Below are 21,419 nucleotides of genomic sequence, written 5' to 3' on the forward strand. Positions count from 1 at the left end.
TCTGTACCGGTACCCCTGTATATAGTCTCCACATTGACTCTGTACCGGTACCCCTGTATATAGTCTCCACATTGACTCTGTACCGGTAGTCTCCACCCCTGTATATAGTCTCCACATTGACTCTGTACCGGTACCCCTGTATATAGTCTCCACATTGACTCTGTACCGGTACCCCCTGTATATAGTCTCCACATTGACTCTGTGTACCTGTATATAGTCTCCACATTGACTCTGTATATAGTCTCCACATAGTCTTCACATTGACTCTGTACCGGTACCCCCTGTATATAGTCTCCACATTGACTCTGTACCGGTACCCCCTGTATATAGTCTCCACATTGACTCTGTACCGGTACCCCCTGTATATAGTCTCCACATTGACTCTGTACCGGTACCCCCTGTATATTGTCTCGCTATTGTTATTTTACTGCCGCTCTTTAATTGCTTATTACTTTTCTTTCTTATTCTTATTTGTACTGTATTGTTGGTTAGTGGCTCGTAAGTAAGCATTTCAATGTAAGGCGCATGTGACGAATAACATCTGATTTGATTTGAAGAAAACAAAGTTGAGCATGTTGGAGCCTCATCTCTCCTGGGACTGTATTGGAGCAGGAGAGTACTGTCCCTGCATAGATACCCCCCTTGTCCTAACGCTCTGTCCTATTGGCACAGGAGAATTCTACCCCTGCATAGATATCCCCTTGTGCTAACTATCTGTCCTATTGGTGCAGGAGAGCAGTATCTGGAGGATGTGTGTAACGACGGGGGCGGGTGAGGAGGGTCTGGGCCGACAGACTGGCGATAGCAGCCCCCAGACGGAGGACAAAGAACCCAGTGTGGAGCGAGGGAGGAAGGGAGGAGGGGATGGACACAGGTAACAAGCCATACAGATATAAGCAGACTGCTATAATGCTTTATTACTTGTTGTAAGCATGTCTGTGCCTTTAATGTTTTCTTAAAGGGACACGTCGGGATTATATCAATGAGGTTCTTTATATACACTATATATACAAAAGTATGTGGACACTCCTTCAAATGAGTGGATTTGGCTATTTCAGCCACACCCGTTGCTGACAGGTGAGTAAAATCGAGCACACAGCCATGCAATCTCCATAGACATTGGCAGTAGAATGGCCTTACTGAAGAGCTCAGAGACTTTCAATGTGGCACCGTCATAGGATGCCTGTAATGCTCCGGGTGTCGTGGGTGTGAAGTCAAATGCAGGAGACAGCGTTCAATGCTGTGCGTCTTTTAATAGCACCAACGCACCACAGGGTGTTCACAAAAGTTACGTTCCCAAAACACAGGGAATCAAAAAATACAATGGAAAAATACACGACCAGGCACTAACACGTACCTTTACAACAGAGCCGAAGGTTACAATGAAATAATCCCGCACAACAACCAGACGGGCCGGCTGACTAATAAAGACAAACTAATTAACATAAACAGGTGCTACCAATAAACATACAAGGAGGGGGAGGAAAAACAATCAGTGGCAGCTAATAGGCCGGTGACGACGACCGCCGAGCTCCACCCGCCCGGGAAGGGGAAACACCCTCGGTCGAACTCGTGACAATGCCATCTTTCCAACAAGTCAGTTCGGCAAATTTCTCCCTTGCTAGAGCTGCCCGGTCAACTGTAAGTGCTGTTATTGTGAAGTGGAAACGTTTAGGAGCAACAATGTCTCAGCCGCAAAGAGGTAGGCCATACAAGCTCACATAATGGGACCGCTATGTGCTCAAACACGTAAAAATCAACTGTTCTCGGTTGCAACACTCACTACCGGGTTCCAAACTGCCTCGGGAAGCAACGTCAGCACAATAACTGTTCGTCAGGAGCTTCATGGAATGGGTTTCCATAGCCGGGCAGCCACACACAAGCCTAAGATCACCGTGCGCAATGCCAAGCGTCGGCTGGAATGGTGTAAAGCTTGCTGACATTTGACTCTAGAGCAGTGGAAACGCATTCTCTGGAGTGATGAATCACGCGTCACCATCTGGTAGTCCAACTAATCTGGATTTGGTGGATGCCAAAAGAATGCTTCCTGCCCCAATGCATAGTGCCAACTGTAAAGTTTGGTGGAGGAGGAATAATGGTCTGGGGCTGTTTTTCATGGTTCGGACTAGGCTCCTTAGTTCCAGTGAAGGGAAATCTTAATGCTTCAGCATACAATGGCATTCTAGGCCAGGGGTTCCCAACTGCTTTGCTTACTGTACCACCAACAGAATTTTGCTCTGCCCGGAGGGCCCCTGAAATACCCCCTCATGTGCATTTTACCAGTAGACCTATGGTCTCATGAGTCTTCTCATGTAACCCCTGAGGATAGGCCAAACCTAGTACCCCTGGTTGGGAACCACTGTTCTAGACAATTCTGTGCTTCCAAGGTTGTGGCAACAATTTAGGGAAGGACCTTTCCTGTTTCAGCATGACAATGCCCCCTTGCACAAAGCTTGGTCCATTCAGAAATTGTTTGTCCGTGTGGAAGAACTTGACTGGTTTGCACAGAGCCCTTACCTCAACCCCATCAAACACCTTTGGGATGAATTGGAACGCCGACTGCGAGCCTGGCCTTATCGCCCAACATCAGTGTCCGGACTCACTGAATGGAATGGAAAGGAGTGGCTGAATGGAAGCAAGTCCCAACAATGCAATGTTCCAACATCTAATATAAAACCTTCCCAGAAATGGGGAGGATTTTATAGCAGCAAAGAGGGGACCAACTCCATATTAATGCCCATGAATTTGTAATGAGATGTTCAAGGAGCTGATGTCCACATACTTTTGTTCATACTTCCCCAGAGTCAGATAAACTCATGGATAATATTTGTACGTCTCTGTGTCCAGCATGAAGGAAGTTAGAGGTGCTTTTGTGAGCCAATGCTAACTAGCATTAGTGCAGTTACTGGAAGTCTATGGGGATCTACTAGCTTCATACTGGACACAGAGACATACAGATGGTATCCATGAGTTCATCTGATTCTGGGAGGTGAATAAGGGGCCTCATGGCCAAAATCCAGAAGTATCCCTTTCAGGTTGATTATTATTGTGTTATGTCTTTCTATGTAATACATGTTGAACTGATTCAACACGGCTGTTAGCATAGTGCATTATACCTGTCAGTTCATGGTTTTTCTAAGATGGCCGTACCAAGTCTTGTGTACATCAGTTTGGGGGAATGCATGCAGCAGATTGCCAAAGTGTACTGGCTAATGCACCCACACTGCCAAACAACACTGGTTATTCTGTTATGTTTAGTTCTCAGAGAAAAGCTTCTGTCTAACTGTGTCTTTCTTCCTGTCTCTCCTGGAGCAGTTACCTTCAGAGTACAGACAAGCTTGCACCTTTTAATGGACAGTGTCTGAACGGCCATGCCAGGACAGAGGGGGAGAGGCAGGCCAAGAACGGCCATGCTGCAAGGACAGAGGGGGAGGGAGGGAGGCATGCCGCCTCCAGGAACAGCCACATAACAGCCTACAGTGAGGTAGCACCACTCACATCCCACTTGTTCTGTTGCTGAAATGAAGAAAAAATAAAAATGTTGGCACTTCATACCAGACCTGGGTTCAAATAGTATTTGTTTTACTTCAAATACTTTGAGCCTGCTTGGAGTTCCACGCAGTGGGAGAGGTTTGCACTTGGGGACTATTCAATTTGTTTCCATAGACAACTGCTATGCTGGCCATTCTAAATGAATACATCCCATAATATGTTCCTGTGAGTCCCAAATGGCACCCTATTCCCTGTATAGTTCACGATTTTTGACCAAAGTATTGACAATATAGAGAATAGGGTACCATTTTGGACCCTCACTATAATACAGATTTGACACTCCACCTGTGTTACAGTAGTTTATTCTCCGTCATCCCTCTAGCCACTAAGTCTGTGTGGGTCTGGCATTTCTTCACATGCTGTAGCCACATTCCCATCCTACACCCACCAGACACTGGTCCCAGACAACACTTGGCCCAGATGGAATCTGTGGGGCAGAATATCTGTATTGCTTCAGAAATGGAATGAGTTGAAATGAAACCAAACGGTGCAGTAAAGCCTTCCTAGCCACAGTCACTGCACCGACACTATGCAGTATACTTGTACGGGATAAAGAGCTGCGTAGTAACATTGACAGAGACAGTTCCAAATGATCAATCAATCAAATTGATGAGGGCCCATCCTCATTTGGCTGAACCGTGTAACAGAAATTGAATAGGGAGAGATTACTTACTTTGCAGTTGGCCATTTGGTGAAAAGGGAGAGAGAGATGACATTTCCCAGTAGGGTCATATCTCATGAATGGATATAGAGTGTGAGTTCTGGCTTAAGAGTTCATTCTACTTCCCCCACTGCTGTTGAAGCAGCTTTCACACTACGTGGTAGGAAGGATCTCTCACATCTTCCTCCCTCATCCAATGTGTAATCATTTTACAGAGGTCGGACTGAGGACATGTTGAAGCTTTCTCATGATAGGTCACACTATATCTGACCAAGCCAAGTCCCCATCTGTTTGAGATGATACAGAAGTCTATACTGCAGAGACTCAGAGAGAGAGAGAGAGACAAAGGATGTGACAGACAGAGAGAGAGAGAGAGAGAGAGAGAGAGAGAGAGAGAGAGAGAGAGAGAGAGAGAGAGAGAGAGAGAGAGAGAGAGAGAGAGAGAGAGAGAGAGAGAGAGAGAGAGAGAGAGAGAGAGAGAGAGAGAAAAACAGAACGAGACAATAATTTGTGCCAGGTGTGATATCCCTCCTAAATAGTTTGGGATAATGTTCCTATCAACCCAGTAAGGCCAGCAGGCTAGTCTCTTTTTATTAGTATGTAACTGTTATGAAAGTTGTATTGTCAATTTGTTTTGTTTTTTAAACGGCACTTTAAACGTGTACATGACACTGCAACAAAATTTCCCCATGGGATACAATAAAGTCAGTAAAGTAAAATAAAGAGAGAGAGAGAGAGCAAGTGAGAAAGAGAAAGACAGAGAGAGAGAGAGAGAGAGAGAGAGAGAGAGAGAGAGAGAGAGAGAGAGAGAGAGAGAGAGAGAGAGAGAGATACAGAGAGAGAAGAAGAAGAGAAGGAAGGGACAGACAGCAGGACAGAATGTCTAGAACATGTGACAACTTTGGACTCAGCTGATTGTAGTTTTGAACACTGTCTCAGTCTCCTTCAAATCTTTCCTATAAGACTCCGTCCTGCCTCTAGCAGAGAAATAGCAGTGGTGAAAAAAGTACCCAATTTCCAATCCTGAGTAAAAGTAAAGATACCTTAACAGAAAATGACTCAAGTAGGTGAAAGTCATCTAGTAAATATACTTAAGTATCCCCCCCCCACAGGGACACACTCCAACACTCCAACACTCAGACATCATTTACAAATGAAGCATGTATGTTCAGTGGGTCCGCTAGATCAGAGGCAGTAGGGATGACCACGTATGTTCTCTTGATAATTGTGTGAATTAGATCATTTTCCTGTCCTGCAAAGCATTCAAAATGAAACGAGTACTTTTTGGTGTCAGTGAAAATGTATGGAGTAAAAAGTACATTATTCTCTTTAGGAATGTAGTGAAGTAAAAGTAAAAGTAGTCAAAAATATGAATAGTAAAGTACAGATACACAAAAAACGACTTAAGTAGTACTTCCAAGTATTTTTACTTAAGTACTTTACACCACTGAGAAATAGTATGTGTTGTTATGGAGAACAAATTGAAAACAGGAAATTCAATAATCAAACCAGACTTCTCTAAGTGAAAAGGTGTTTAAATATATTAACTAATATATTCCAGATATTAACCAAAAAGGCAATCAATGGCCAAATGCAGTTTTAGATATTTTAGTAGCTTATTAGTTCATTTTAATTCCACCAATTTCTTCCAAACATTTAAATATTATATTCACACGTTTTATTTGGAATAATTCTGAGTCTTACCCAATCAGTATAAGTCCAAATAATTCTCTCCAATCATAGAAAGATTGGCACCTGTACAACATTAAATTCCATAACGATTCAACTTTGAGTCCTTTCTGTGTGTTTTTGTAGGAAAGCTCAACAAGTGAGCAGCAGCCCCAGTCCCCTGGAGGTCTAACCCTGGCCCCCCTTCACTCGGCCCCCCTGTGCCTGGCAGACCCCCTGGCAGTGACCAACTGCACAGAGACAGAACACACTGGGAACAACAACCACCTCAAGGTATCAATTAGGACTCTTCTAAGTCCTCTTGATACACATTCACAGCCTGTTTGGTTCTGTGTATCTTCATTATCTTTAGGCTTTAACTCTGAAAATTGTTGTTTGAACGTCCATTTCCCTCCAAGAGTGGATGAATACCTTGGTTGAGTTCAGTAGGGCACATCATTGTAAAACGTTTTGAAACAGAAAACAAAACGTCCAGGTAGTCCATCCTTAGTCTGGGTACCAGTCTGTTAAGGTAACATTCTACTCCTCCAGGGTAGCACAGGTCCAGGTAGTCCATCCTTAGTCTGGGTACCAGTCTGTTAAGCTAACATTCTACTCCTCCAGGGTAGCACAGGACATGGAGTACAAGGAGTGGAATGTAAGCGAAACAGACTGGCAACCAGCCTAGTCTGCCTCTGTTTCAGTGTGTTTTCCGCCGTTTGGTGCCTAATGAACATCACCCTGGTGTGTTGTGTGTTGTAGCTGGCAATCCCAGAGGTGAATGAGGACAGAGGTTGGGACACAGAGAGGAGAGGACATGGTCTTCAGGGACAGACGGTCTGCAAGAGGACCCGCTCCAACTCTACCAGTAACACACACGCACACACACACACACACACACACACACGCACACACACACACACACACACACACACACACACACGCACACACACACACACACACACACACACACACACACACACACACACACACACACACACACACACACACACACACACACACACACACACACACACACACACACACACACACACACACACACACACACACACACACACACACACACACCGATATGGGGCCTGTAAGGCAGTTGTCATGAGTTTCCTGTGGTACATCATTAGATACTATTAAGTGATTTCCTTCCTTTCCTACTAGAACATGAGGACATCATCATCTCTAACTGGATGTTGAGTTTGTCACATCCTATACAGATGTTTTCTAAACTCTGGAAATGACTAAATATAATGATGCTTTAAATTGACCTGGGTATGTTTTGTAAGTAACTTGTTTTAACAAATTTCATTCCTTGCTGTGTGAACAACTAGCCTTTCCCTGTTTTGACCTGCTTTTGTGATGAGTAACCAAGCCTCTTGTTAGCTCCCAGAGAAAATGTCGTAGGCTTTAGCTCACTGGGCTAATGTGGTATTGAGGGAAGCAGATAACCCAGGTTCCATACAGTTGGTGTCTGGGGTTTTTGCTTGGTCTCTGGATAGTATTGAATCACATGACATTGTATTGAATTGTACTCAGGTGTCCATCCATACTGGATTGGAGACCTGGACACCATTATCCTGAAGACGCCTGAGCTTTGCGGGAGCAACACCCACGGAACCGTCGGTTTCTTTGGCAGCAGGAAGTCCCAGTCCCAGCAGCTGGAGTTTCCTCACAACCCCAACCAGGTGTGTGTGTGCGCCTGTCTGCCTACCTACCTGCCTTGAGAGTTTCTGTACCTAAAAATGCTCTGATTACAATGAATCCAGATTGGTACTGACTTATTACATTCCTGAGATTTCTACAGTAGCTGCTGCTCCCATTGCCCTGTTTGTTCAATTTGAGTTCTCATGCAGACAGCAGGCTTTTCAAAAAAGAATAAACCTTTTGATTCAATTAAGTTCTTGGAAGGGGACTAAACTATTTCCTCTTTTTTCATTATAATCATGACATAATTCAATTATTCGCTCATACAGTGAGAGACCGTCAGAGTGAGACAGAGAGAGGAGAAAAATATGTATTTCTGTTCAGAACGTGAGAACAATACGAAAAGAAGAGAGATTAAAAACAGGTGTAGAAATCACTTCCAAAAAGCATCTGGAAATAGTCAACTCAATTTGTCAGCCTTCTTCCTGCTTAGCAGAACTTGGCTAGCGAGCGAGGAAAAATGTGTGTGTGAAACCAGTGTGTGTGTGTGTGTGTGAAACCAATGTATTTGTGTGTATGCGTGAGGCCTCTCCTCACGTGTGTGTGGAACCTGACTGAGGGTGTTGTCTCCCGTCTGTCCCCCTCCTCCCCCTTCTCCTCCCCCCTCCCCAGCCCGTTCCCCGTCCCTCTCGCTCTCTTAGCTCCGCCCATCTGGTCCACTCCTGCAGTAACGTCCAAGCATTCATCATCTGTAACATCGTGCTGATGAAGGGCCATGGCAAGGTAATTATGCAGCACGTTTGAACATCTGCTCCAGGATCTTGAACGCAGCCCGTGGCCCTGAGGCTAATCCATAATAAAGCATCATTGTTTGCTCTACCATGGAGTACTATGGAGTAGCATCCAATCTTTAAACATACTAGTGATGAGTTGTTGCTTTGGCCCTGGGTTTTCCCTGACCATATAACCTAATGGGAGAACTCCTAGTTACATTTAAGCCCACCCCCTCAGTGCTTTTGGTCGGGTTAATATTTTTTGTTACCAGAAATGAAACTACAAATGACCTCTTTAAAGGGGGTGAATACTCCTCCTTAAAGGTGCAATCTGTAGTTTCAAGTCTCTCCTAACTGTTGTATTGTCCCACGCAGGGTCTGGGGTTCAGCATTGTGGGGGGCAGGGACAGCATGTACGGACCCATGGGTATCTACGTCAAGACCATCTTCGCTGGAGGGGCCGCGGCTGCAGATGGCAGACTACAGGAGGGTAAGAGGAGAATGAGAGACCCATTGCTTTTGTTAAAATGGTACTACAACAACAGAGTTGATCTCAGTCCAACACTAACATACACAAAAGCCTACACACACCCTGTAGCCTTCCTGGACTGCTGGACCAGTGTTGGTGACCACTGTCTTAGATCTATACACTATGGCATATGACTAGAATAGCCGCCCCGTAGCACTCACTTCCGTCATCATGAAGTGCTTTGAGAGACTAGTCAAGGACCATATCACCTCCACCCTACCTGACGCCCTAGACCCACTCCAATTTGCTTACCACCCCAATAGGTCCACAGACGACACAATCGCAATCACACTGCACACTGTCCTAACCCATCTGGACAAGAGGAATAACTATGTAAGAATGCTGTTAAACGACGACAGCTCAGCATTTAACACCATAGTACCCTCCAAACCCGTCATTAAGCTCGAGACCCTGGGTCTCGACCCCGCCCTGTGCAACTGGGTCCTGGACTTCCTGACGGGCCGCCCCCAGGTGGTAAGGGTAGGTAACAACATCTCCATCCCGCTGATCCTCAACACTGGGGCCCCACAAGGGTGCGTTCTCAGCCGTCTCCTGTACTCCCTGTTCACCCACGACTGCGTGGCCACGCACGCCTCCAACTCAATCATCAAGTTTACAAACAACACTACAGTGGTAGGCTTGATTACCAACAACGACGAGACGGCCTACAGGGAGGAGGTGAGGGCCCTTGGAGTGTGGTGTCAGGAAAATAACCTCTCACTCAACGTCAACAAAACAAATACGTGTCTCTCTCTCTCTCTCTCTCTCTCTCTCTCTCTCTCTCTCTCTCTCTCTCTCTCTCTCTCTCTCTCTCTCTCTCTCTCTCTCTCTCTCTCTCTCTCTCTCTCTATCTCAAATCAAATCAAATCAAATTTGATTTGTCACATACACATGGTTAGCAGATGTTAATGCGAGCGTAGCGAAATGCTTGTGCTTCTAGTTCCGACAATGCAGTAATAACCAACAAGTAATCAACAAGTAATCTAACTGTCTCTCTCTCACTGTCTCTCTCTCTCTGTCTCTTAGGGGATGAGATCCTGGAGTTGAATGGAGAGTCTCTACATGGACTAACTCATGAGGATGCACTACAGAGATTCAAAGTAAGACTGCAACACCAGTCATATTACAACATTATTACAGCCATAATACAACATTATTACAGCCATATTACAGCATTATTACAGCCTTATTAAAACATTATTACATCCATAATACAACATTATTACAGCCATTATACAACATTATTACAGCCATATTACAACATTATTACAGCCATAATACAACATTATTACAGCCATTATACAACATTATTACAGCCATAATACAACATTATTACAGCCATATTACAGCATTATTACAGCCATCATACAACATTATTACAGCCATCATACAACATTATTATACTATTATTACAACATTATTATAGACATTATAGACATTATACAACATTATTACAACCATAATACATTATTACAGCCATATTACAACATTATTACAGCCATATTACAACATTATTATAGACATTATAGACATTATACAACATTATTACAGCCATAATACATTATTACAGACATATTACAACATTATTACAGCCATATTACAACATGATTGAGTTACACTTGATTGACTAAATTCAGAATGATCCCCTCTCTCTCTCTCCCTCTCACTCTACTTCTCCCTCTCTCCTTCTCCCTCACCTTCTCCTCCCTCTCTCCCTCTCCTTCCTCTACTTCTCCCCCTCCCTCCCTCTCCTTCTCCTTCTCCCTCTCTCCCTCTCCATCCTGCTCTACTTCTCCCTTTCCCTCTCCTTCTCCTTCTACCTCTCTCCCTCTCCATCCTGCTCTACTTCTCCCTTTCCCTCGCCTTCTCCTCTCTCTCTCCCTCTCCTTCCCTGTCTACTTCTCCCTTTCCCTCTCCTTCTCCTTCTACCTCTCTCCCTCTCCATCCTGCTCTACTTCTCCCTTTCCCTCTACTTCCCGCTCTACTTCTCCCTTTCCCTCTCCTTCCCGCTCTACTTCTCCCTTTCCCTCTCCTTCCCGCTCTACTTCTCCCTTTCCCTCTACTTCCCGCTCTACTTCTCCCTTTCCCTCTCCTTCCCGCTCTACTTCTCCCTTTCCCTCTACTTCCCGCTCTACTTCTCCCTTTCCCTCTACTTCCCGCTCTACTTCTCCCTTTCCCTCTACTTCCCGCTCTACTTCTCCCTTTCCCTCTACTTCCCGCTCTACTTCTCCCTTTCCCTCTACTTCCCGCTCTACTTCTCCCTTTCCCTCTACTTCCCGCTCTACTTCTCCCTTTCCCTCTACTTCCCGCTCTACTTCTCCCTTTCCCTCTACTTCCCGCTCTACTTCTCCCTTTCCCTCTACTTCCCCCTACTTCTCCTTTCCCTCTACTTCTCCCTTTCCCCTTTTCCCGCTCTACTTCTTCCCTTTCCCTCTACTTCCCGCTCTACTTCTCCCTTTCCCTCTACTTCCCGCTCTACTTCTCCCTTTCCCTCTACTTTCTACTTCCCTTTCCCTCTACTTCCCGCTTCTCCCTTTCCCTCCCTTCCCTCTACTTCCCTTTCTCTACTTCCCGCTCCCTTTCCCTTTCCCTCTACTTCCCGCTCTACTTCTCCCTTTCCCTCTACTTCCCGCTCTACTTCTCCCTTTCCCTCTACTTCCCGCTCTACTTCTCCCTTTCCCTCTACTTCCCGCTCTACTTCTCCCTTTCCCTCTACTTCCCGCTACTTCTCCCTTTTCTCCCCCTTTCCCTTTCCCTTCTACTTCCCGCTCTACTTTCCCTTTCTCCTTTCCGCTCTACTTCCCCCGCTTCTACTTCTCCCTTTCCCTCTACTTCCCGCTCTACTTCTCCCTTTCCCTCTACTTCCCGCTCTCCCTTTCCCTTTCCCTCTACTTTCCTGCTCTACTTCCCGCTCTACTTCCCTTTCCCTCTCCTTCCCGCTCTACTTCTCCCTTTCTCCTTCCCGCTCTTCTCCCTTTCCCTTCTCCCTTTCCCTCTCCCCTCCCTCCCGCTCTACTTCTCCCTTTTTCCCTCTCCTCCTCCCGCTCTCCCTTCTCCCTTTCCCTCTCCATCCTGCTCTACTTCTCCCTTTCCCTCCTTCCCCTCTCTCTCTCCCTCTCCTTCCCTCTCTACTTCTCCCTTTCCCTCCTTCTCCTTCTCCCTCCCTCTCCATCCTGCTCTACTTCTCCCTCTCTCCTCTCCCTTCCCTCTCTCCCTCTCCCTCTCCTTCCCACTCTACTTCTCCCTTTCCCTCTCCTTCTCCTCTCTCTCTCCCTCTCCTTCCCGCTCTACTTCTCCCTTTCCCTCTCCTTCTCCTTCTACCTCTCTCCCTCTCCATCCTGCTCTACTTCTCCTTCTCCCTCACCTTCTCCTCTCTCTCTCCCTCTCCTTCCCACTCTACTTCTCCCTCTCCCCTCCACAGCAGATAAAGAAGGGTCTGTTGACTCTGGTGGTGAGGACCAGCCTGCGTGTCGGCGCCCTCTGTGGCCAGGCAGCGGTAGCACAGCTGTGTCGGTCTCGCTCTCTCAGCTCCAGTACTGGCATGTCCAGGGTCAGCACTGAAATGGGGGACTACAATTACCTCAGTGGTGTCACCACAGCCAACACACACACCAACACCGTACCTCAGCCACCTTCGGCCAAACCCCGAGATCGTGTCATGATGGAGATCACCTTGCATAAAGGTCAGGGGTCAAAGATAAGAAGTTCTACGTTGCCTTATGACTTGGACCTAGAGCATCTAACATACACAATGTCATACCTGTCTTCGTGTGTGTGTGTGTGTGTGTGTGTGTGTGTGTGTGTGTGTGTGTGTGTGTGTGTGTGTGTGTGTGTGTGTGTGTGTGTGTGTGTGTGTGTGTGTGTGTGTGTGTGTGTGTGTGTGTGCGTGTGCGTGTGCATGTGTGCCTGCGTGCGTGCATGTGTGTTTGTGTAGAGGCTGGTGTGGGGCTGGGCATTGGGCTGTGTTGCGTGCCGTCTGGAGATGGTTGCCGTGGCGTCTATATCCACACCCTGTCCCCTGGATCGGTGGCACACATGGACAGTAGACTCAGGTAAGGATTAAAGAAACATTCTGTAAATGCTGAATAAACATAACCTGGGTACCAGTCTGTTTGTGCTAACGTTCCACACCTTGTCATGAAAAGGAGTCTCTTACCTCAGTACACTTCCCAACTTCCTTATTCCCTGGCTGTGGTCCCATTCTTTACCTTCCCACCAAGTGTGCACTTGTACCCTCACTATCATGGATTTTGAAAGGAATCGATGTCGTGGAAACTCCCTCCAGCCATGCTTGCACTAATCCAACGCATTTCAATGCATGAGAGAGGGAGTGAACGAGGAGACTCTGGAGAGGACATTACATAACCACCCTTCATTAGTCATTTAGCAGACTGACTCATCCAGAGCAGTTTATTGTTGACACATAGTCTGTGCATATGCTCAACTTGTTCAGTTCATGTACTTTAATCTCCACACTCACTCTCCATCTCCCCCTCCCCTCTCTCTTTCCTCGCTTCTCTCTCATCCCCTCCCCTTTCTCTCTCCACCTCCCCTCTCTTTCCCCCTCCCCTCCCCCCACCTCTCCCCCTTCCCCCTCCTTCCTCTCCTAGATGTGGAGATGAGATTATGGAGATCAACAACACAGTGGTATACAACATGGTACTGAATGATGTGTACACGGTTCTGAGTCAGTGCTCCCCCGGGCCAGTCCAGATCATCATCAGTCGACACCCTGACCCCAAAGTAAATACCCCATTTAACCTTCTATACACACCCAATCTGACCTTATATACACACCCAGTCTGACCTTATATACACACCCACACCCTGTCTGACCTTATATACACACCCAGTCTGACCTTATATACACACCCTGTCTGACCTTATATACACACCCAATCTGACCTTATATACACACCCAGTCTGACCTTATATACACACCCAATCTGACCTTATATACACACCCAGTCTGACCTTATATACACACCCAGTCTGACCTTATATACACACCAGTCTGACCTTATATACACACCTGTCTAACCTTATATACACACCCAATCTGACCTATATATACACACCCAGTCTGACCCAGTCTGACCTTATATACACACCAGTCTGTCTAACCAGTCTCTATTTCTATACACACCCAGTCTGACCTTATATGTCTGACCTTATATACACACCCAGTCTGACCTTATATACACACCCAGTCTGACCTTATATACACACCCAGTCTGACCTTATATACACACCCTGTCTGACCTTATATACACACCCTGTCTGACCTTATATACACACCCAGTCTGACCTTATATACACACCCAGTCTGACCTTATATACACACCCAGTCTGACCTTATATACACACCCTGTCTAACCTTCTATTTCTATACACACCCTGTCTGACCTTATATACACACCCAATCTGACCTTATATACACACCCAGTCTGACCTTATATACACACCCAGTCTGACCTTATATACACACCTGTCTGACCTTATATACACACCTGTCTAACCTTATATACACACCCAATCTGACCTTATATACACACCCAGTCTGACCTTATATACACACCCTGTCTTATATACACACCCAATCTGACCTTATATACACACCCAGTCTGACCTTATATACACACCCTGTCTAACCTTCTATACACACCCAGTCTGACCTTATATACACACCCTGTCTGACCTTATATACACACCCTGTCTGACCTTCTATACACACCCTGTCTAACCTTCTATACACACCCTGTCTGACCTTCTATACACACCCTGTCTGACCTTCTATACACACCCTGTCTGACCTTCTATACACACCCTGTCTGACCTTATATACACACCCTGTCTGACCTTCTATACACACCCTGTCTAACCTTATATACACACCCTGTCTGACCTTATATACACACCCTGTCTGACCTTATATACACACCTGTCTAACCTTATATACACACCCTGTCTAACCTTATATACACACCCTGTCTAACCTTATATACACACCCTGTCTGACCTTCTATACACACCCTGTCTGACCTTATATACACACCCTTTCTGACCTTATATACACACCCTGTCTGACCTTATATACACACCTGTCTAACCTTATACACACCCTGTCTGACCTTATATACACACCCTGTCTGACCTTCTATACACACCCTGTCTAACCTTATATACACACCCTTTCTGACCTTATATACACACCCTGTCTGACCTTATATACACACCCTGTCTGACCTTATATACACACCTGTCTAACCTTATATACACACCCTGTCTGACCTTATATACACACCCTGTCTAACCTTATATACACACCCTGTCTGACCTTATATACACACCCTTTCTGACCTTATATACACACCCTGTCTGACCTTATATACACACCCTTTCTGACCTGGCCTTAATTATTGGTCTACCAAGTGGTGCAGTGGTCTAACACACTGCCTCTCAGTGCTAGAGGCGACACTACCTACCCTGGTTCAATCCCAGTCTGTATCACAGCTGGCCATGATCGGGAGTCTCAACGCGGTGCACAATTGGCCCAGTATCGTCCGGGTTGGGGGAGGGTTTGGCTGGGGTAGGCTGTCATTGTAAATAAGAATTTGTTCTTAACTGACTTGCCTAGTTCAATAAAGGTTCAAGTAAAATATACTGTACACACACTGTCTGGCATTATATAAACTAGTTTACTGTGGTACAGATGCACATGTGTGTAGTGTTGATTTTAGTGGTGAGTGTGTGTGTGTTAAATGCAATGTGCCTGTGTGTATCTTCAGGTGTCAGAGCAGCAGCTGAACGATGCCATAGCCCAGGCTGTAGAGACCAGCCAACTAAAGCAGGACGCCAGTCAGTGGAGTATAGATGGTAACAACCTTTATTAACTCAGTGGAGTATAGACAGCAACAACCTTTATTAACTCAGTGGAGTATAGACAGTACCAACCTTTATTAACTCAGTGGAGTATAGACAGCAACAACCTTTATTAACTCAGTGGAGTATAAACAGTAACAACCTTTATTTACTCAGTGGAGTATAGACAGTAACAACCTCTATTTACTCAGTGGAGTATAGACAGTAACAACCTTTATCAACTCAGTGGAGTATAGACACTAACAACCTTTATTAACTCAGTGGGAGTATAGACAGTAACAACCTTTATTAACTCAGTGGAGTATAGACAGTAACAACCTTTATCAACTCAGTGGAGTATAGACAGTAACAACCTTTATTAACTCAGTGGAGTATAGACAGTAACAACCTTTATCAACTCAGTGGAGTATAGACAGTAACAACCTTTATCAACTCAGTGGAGTATAGACAGTAACAACCTTTATTAACTCAGTGGAGTATAGACAGTACCAACCTTTATCTACTCAGTGGAGTATAGACAGTAACAACCTTTATTTACTCAGTGGAGTATAGACAGCAACAACCTTTATTAACTCAGTGGAGTATAGACAGTAACAACCTTTATTTACTCAGTGGAGTATAGACAGTAACAACCTTTATTAACTCAGTGGAGTATAGACACTAACAACCTTTATTAACTCAGTGGAGTATAGACAGTAACAACCTTTATTAACTCAGTGGAGTATAGACAGTAACAACCTTTATTAACTCAGTGGAGTATAGACAGTAACAACCTTTATTAACTCAGTGGAGTATAGACAGTAACAACCTTTATTAACTCAGTGGAGTATAGACAGTAACAACCTTTATTAACTCAGTGGAGTATAGACAGTAACAACCTTTATCAACTCAGTGGAGTATAGACAGTAACAACCTTTATTAACTCAGTGGAGTATAGACAGTAACAACCTTTATCAACTCAGTGGAGTATAGACGGTAACAACCTTTATCAACTCAGTGGAGTATAGACGGTAACAACCTTTATCAACTCAGTGGAGTATAGACAATAACAACCTTTATCAACTCAGTGGAGTATAGACAGTAACAACCTGTATTAACTCAGTGGAGTATAGACAGTAACAACCTTTATCAACTCAGTGGAGTATAGACGGTAACAACCTTTATCGACTCAGTGGAGTATAGACACTAACAACCTTTATTAACTCAGTGGAGTATAGACAGTAACAACCTTTATCAACTCAGTGGAGTATAGACAGTAACAACCTTTATCAACTCAGTGGAGTATAGACAGTAACAACCTTTATTTACTCAGTGGAGTATAGACAGCAACAACCTTTATTAACTCAGTGGAGTATAGACAGTAACAACCTTTATTTACTCAGTGGAGTATAGACAGTAACAACCTTTATTAACTCAGTGGAGTATAGACACTAACAACCTTTATTAACTCAGTGGAGTATAGACAGTAACAACCTTTATCCACTCAGTGGAGTATAGACAGTAACAACCTTTATTAACTCAGTGGAGTATAGACAGTAACAAACTTTATTAACTCACTGGAGTATAGACAGCAACAACCTTTATTAACTCAGTGGAGTATAGACAGTAACAACCTTTATTAACTCAGTGGAGTATAGACAGTAACAACCTGTATTAACTCAGTGGAGTATAGACAGTAACAACCTTTATCAACTCAGTGGAGTATAGACAGTAACAACCTGTATTAACTCAGTGGGAGTATAGACAGTAACAACCTTTATTAACTCAGTGGAGTATAGACAGTAACAACCTTTATCAACTCAGTGGAGTATAGACAGTAACAAACTTTATTAACTCACTGGAGTATAGACAGCAACAACCTTTATTAACTCAGTGGAGTATAGACAGTAACAACCTTTATTAACTCAGTGGAGTATAGACAGTAACAACCTGTATTAACTCAGTGGAGTATAGACAGTAACAACCTTTATCGACTCAGTGGAGTATAGACAATAACAACCTTTATCAACTCAGTGGAGTATAGACAGTAACAACCTGTATTAACTCAGTGGAGTATAGACAGTAACAAACTTTATCGACTCAGTGGAGTATAGACAATAACAACCTTTATCAACTCAGTGGAGTATAGACAGTAACAATCTGTATTAACTCAGTGGAGTATAGACAGTAACAACCTTTATCGACTCAGTGGAGTATAGACAGTAACAAACTTTATTAACTCACTGGAGTATAGACAGCAACAACCTTTATTAACTCAGTGGAGTATAGACAGTAACAACCTTTATTAACTCAGTGGAGTATAGACAGTAACAACCTTTATTAACTCAGTGGAGTATAGACACTAACAACCTTTATTAACTCAGTGGAGTATAGACAGTAACAACCTTTATCAACTCAGTGGAGTATAGACAGTAACAACCTTTATTAACTCAGTGGAGTATAGACAGCAACAACCTTTATTAACTCAGTGGAGTATAGACAGCAACAACCTTTATTAACTCAGTGGAGTATAGACAGTAACAACCTTTATCAACTCAGTGGAGTATAGACAGTAACAACCTTTATTAACTCAGTGGAGTATAGACAGCAACAACCTTTATTAACTCAGTGGAGTATAGACAGTAACAACCTTTATCAATTCTCAGCTAGTTCAGCGACACCAGACGATAATGCACCACATTACCTTCTGTAATATTACTGCATTGTGTTTCATCAGGATAAATTAATGTCTCTCACGTCCTTTCTCTTTCTCTCACCTACCTACCTACCTACCTACCTACCTACCTACCTACCTACCTACCTACCTACCTACCTACCTACCTACCTACCTACCTACCTATCTGGTCTCTCTCTGTGATCTCTTAACCCCAGGCCTGCGTAGGTCTGACCCCTGCTCCCACTCCAGAGGGAAGTGTGAGCGCTGTGTGGCGAGGAACTTCAGCCAACTGACTGCCCGGCGAGCCCAGAAGAACATGACCCGCTCCTGTAGTGACAGCAACACATACAACCAGAACCACCATCATAACCATCAGCACAACCGCTGCCCCGGACCAGGAACCAACCTGGTTAATGGTCAAACCCTGACTATACCCAACCACAACCACAACATGCACCATAATCTGATGGAAAGGGTCCACAGCCTCGACATCCCCATGGTAACTCAACACAACCAAGCATCCCAGATTAATCTGTCATGGTTCTAGAGGTTCAAATACCTCTGTCTCATTGGTGTTGGAGTTCTAGGGGTCATGGTTGTAGGGTCCTTATCCGTCTTGATCTCATGGTTCTAGGGGTCCACGCCTGAGCCCTGGTGTGATAACAGACTGTCTGCATTGGTCTACCCTGTCCCTGATGACGACTATAACGTCCCCTACAACTCCCCAGCAGCCAACCTCTCCTGCCAGCGCACGTTAGACCTGGCCACAAGGGGAAATAAGGTAGCTTAACTCCAGACGTTTCCATACAAGCTTTTGGAAGGCCACACTTTAGGCACCAAATGGAAGAATAATGCACTGAAACAGGCTGGGACTACCTGGACTTGTCAAATAAGAAATGTTTATGTAACACATATTTTCCTAATCTGACCCTAGAACAGGCCCAAAGACCTGGCACCTCCAAGGAGGTACTGCCGACACCAGGACGTCACTAGTGAGGAAGGGGCCCCTGGGGGCCTGCCAGACCCCAATGTTTCCAGTAGAGGTTCCCCTGTTAAAGAGGACGGATGGAGTCCCACACATACCAACTGTCAGGTATTTTTTTATTTTTTTATTTATCCGTTATTTTACCAGGTAAATTGACTGAGAACACATTCTCATTTTCAGCAACGACCTGGGGAATAGTTACAGGGGAGAGGAGGGGGATTATTGAGCCAATTGTAAGCTGGGGATTATTAGGTGACCGTGATGGTTTGAGGGCCAGATTGGGAATTTAGCCAGGACACCGGTGTTAACACCCCTACTCTTACGATAGGTGCCATGGGATCTTTAATGACCTCAGAGAGTCAGGACACCCGTTTAACATCCCATCCGAAAGATGGCACCCTACACAGGACAGTGTCCCCATTCACTGCCCTGGGGCATTGGGATATTTTTTAGACCAGAGGAAAGAGTGCCTCCTACTGGCCCTCCAACACCACTTCCAGCAGTATCTGGTCACCCATACAGGAACTGACCAGGACCAACCCTGCTTACCTTCAGAAGCAAGCCAGCAGTGGTATGCAGGGTGGTATGCTGCTGGCTTGGTAGGGAGACAACATTATTTACACCTATTTACAATGATAGTCTGGTTTCTCCCATTTGGAGCCTAATGAACACAACCCACTAGTGCAGAGAAGGACAGCATCTGACATAATCTCACTGTTTTTCTATTTTTTTGTTCCCAAGTAATATGCTTAAAGATGCTGAATTTACTAAGTATACACTTATCTAACCAGGCATGTTGACTTAAACATGTATTACTGTGGATGGATGGATGAATAGGTATATTGTAAGCAGGTTTGAACTTTTTTAAAGTAATGAATTTGAATTGATGGATCAAAATAATGTAAATATCGATGCATCTCAACAGGACTTCAGCAGCATGATATGACTGGCTGTCATTCATACTGCCGTACATCTGAGGAAGAGCTAGACTGCATGCTTCTATTGCCCATAAATGGTAGCTACTGTAGGGGAGAAGGGGGCGTGATCAAAATCTCTGTAAAACAGAGTTGCGTCGTCTCCGTGCATCAGACATCAGCTGTGGTTGAGACACGTCACTCTGTTTTGCAAATGTTCTTCAGCTTGCATATTCTCTGAAACCACAATTGTCTGTGAAGCTGATCTGCTGAGCTGGGTCGACTTCATTAAGGCATGCAACGGAAACGCCTTAATACGGAAATTACCGTTTCTTATTGGACAAGTCCAGGTCGTCCCTCCCTGTTTCTTCCATTTGGTGCCTAATGAACACAACAGGACAATGTGATGGACATTTTTATGTTTGTGCTTTTCTATAAACCAATGTCTATGTTCTCTGTTTGTGCTTCTGTGTAAACCAATTTCTGTGTTCAATCAAGTTACTGATTGAACGAATCCTCACTATCCGTATCTGCAATTTGGCAGTACGCCCAGAACCTTGTTTAGAGAAATGATATCTCAGTTTCAAAGTCTCAGCTTAGAGAAGAAGCCTCGTGAGGTATTGGTCTGTCACATGCATGAAACAAACATGAATTATGAATGATGAATAAGCTAAATCATGCAAATATAACTTGTCAGTACATCTAATGGGACTGCCCTGTTAGAGCTCACTTCAGATTGGTACTATATGTATCTAAGTCTGACTGGGACCTGTCCAACCTGCTGACAATAAAGAGTGATTCACTTCAGATTGGTACTATATGTATCTAAGTCTGACTGGGACCTGTCCAACCTGCTGACAATAAAGAGTGATTCACTTCAGATTGGTACTATATGTATCTAAGTCTGACTGGGACCTCTCCAACCTGCTGACAATAAAGAGTGATTCACTTCAGATTGGTACTATATGTATCTAAGTCTGACTGGGACCTCTCCAACCTGCTGACAATAAAGAGTGATTCACTTCAGATTGGTACTATATGTATCTAAGTCTGACTGGGACCTCTCCAACCTGCTGACAATAAAGAGTGATTCACTTCAGATTGGTACTATATGTATCTAAGTCTGACTGGGACCTCTCC

The 21,419-nt window shown here is 44.6% G+C and overlaps 1 protein-coding gene across 2 annotated transcripts in view; it reads left to right on the top strand.

Moving 5' to 3' along the window:
* il16 (interleukin 16) overlaps nucleotides 1-21,419 on the top strand; it is a 70,082-nt gene that overhangs the window by 33,419 nt on the left and 15,244 nt on the right. For both annotated transcript variants that reach the window (XM_046335270.1, XM_046335272.1), the window contains exons 4-18: nucleotides 732-874; nucleotides 3,316-3,484; nucleotides 6,029-6,175; nucleotides 6,644-6,749; nucleotides 7,433-7,581; nucleotides 8,213-8,323; nucleotides 8,689-8,803; nucleotides 9,869-9,942; nucleotides 12,264-12,525; nucleotides 12,777-12,894; nucleotides 13,453-13,585; nucleotides 15,631-15,718; nucleotides 18,596-18,879; nucleotides 19,015-19,161; nucleotides 19,315-19,473. In XM_046335270.1, coding sequence (XP_046191226.1) covers nucleotides 732-874; nucleotides 3,316-3,484; nucleotides 6,029-6,175; nucleotides 6,644-6,749; nucleotides 7,433-7,581; nucleotides 8,213-8,323; nucleotides 8,689-8,803; nucleotides 9,869-9,942; nucleotides 12,264-12,525; nucleotides 12,777-12,894; nucleotides 13,453-13,585; nucleotides 15,631-15,718; nucleotides 18,596-18,879; nucleotides 19,015-19,161; nucleotides 19,315-19,473 — 2,205 coding nt within the window. The remainder of the gene's footprint in view (nucleotides 1-731; nucleotides 875-3,315; nucleotides 3,485-6,028; nucleotides 6,176-6,643; nucleotides 6,750-7,432; nucleotides 7,582-8,212; nucleotides 8,324-8,688; nucleotides 8,804-9,868; nucleotides 9,943-12,263; nucleotides 12,526-12,776; nucleotides 12,895-13,452; nucleotides 13,586-15,630; nucleotides 15,719-18,595; nucleotides 18,880-19,014; nucleotides 19,162-19,314; nucleotides 19,474-21,419) is intronic.

This window comes from Oncorhynchus gorbuscha, unplaced genomic scaffold (assembly GCF_021184085.1).
Source record: "Oncorhynchus gorbuscha isolate QuinsamMale2020 ecotype Even-year unplaced genomic scaffold, OgorEven_v1.0 Un_scaffold_694, whole genome shotgun sequence".
Classification (NCBI taxonomy): domain Eukaryota; kingdom Metazoa; phylum Chordata; class Actinopteri; order Salmoniformes; family Salmonidae; genus Oncorhynchus; species Oncorhynchus gorbuscha.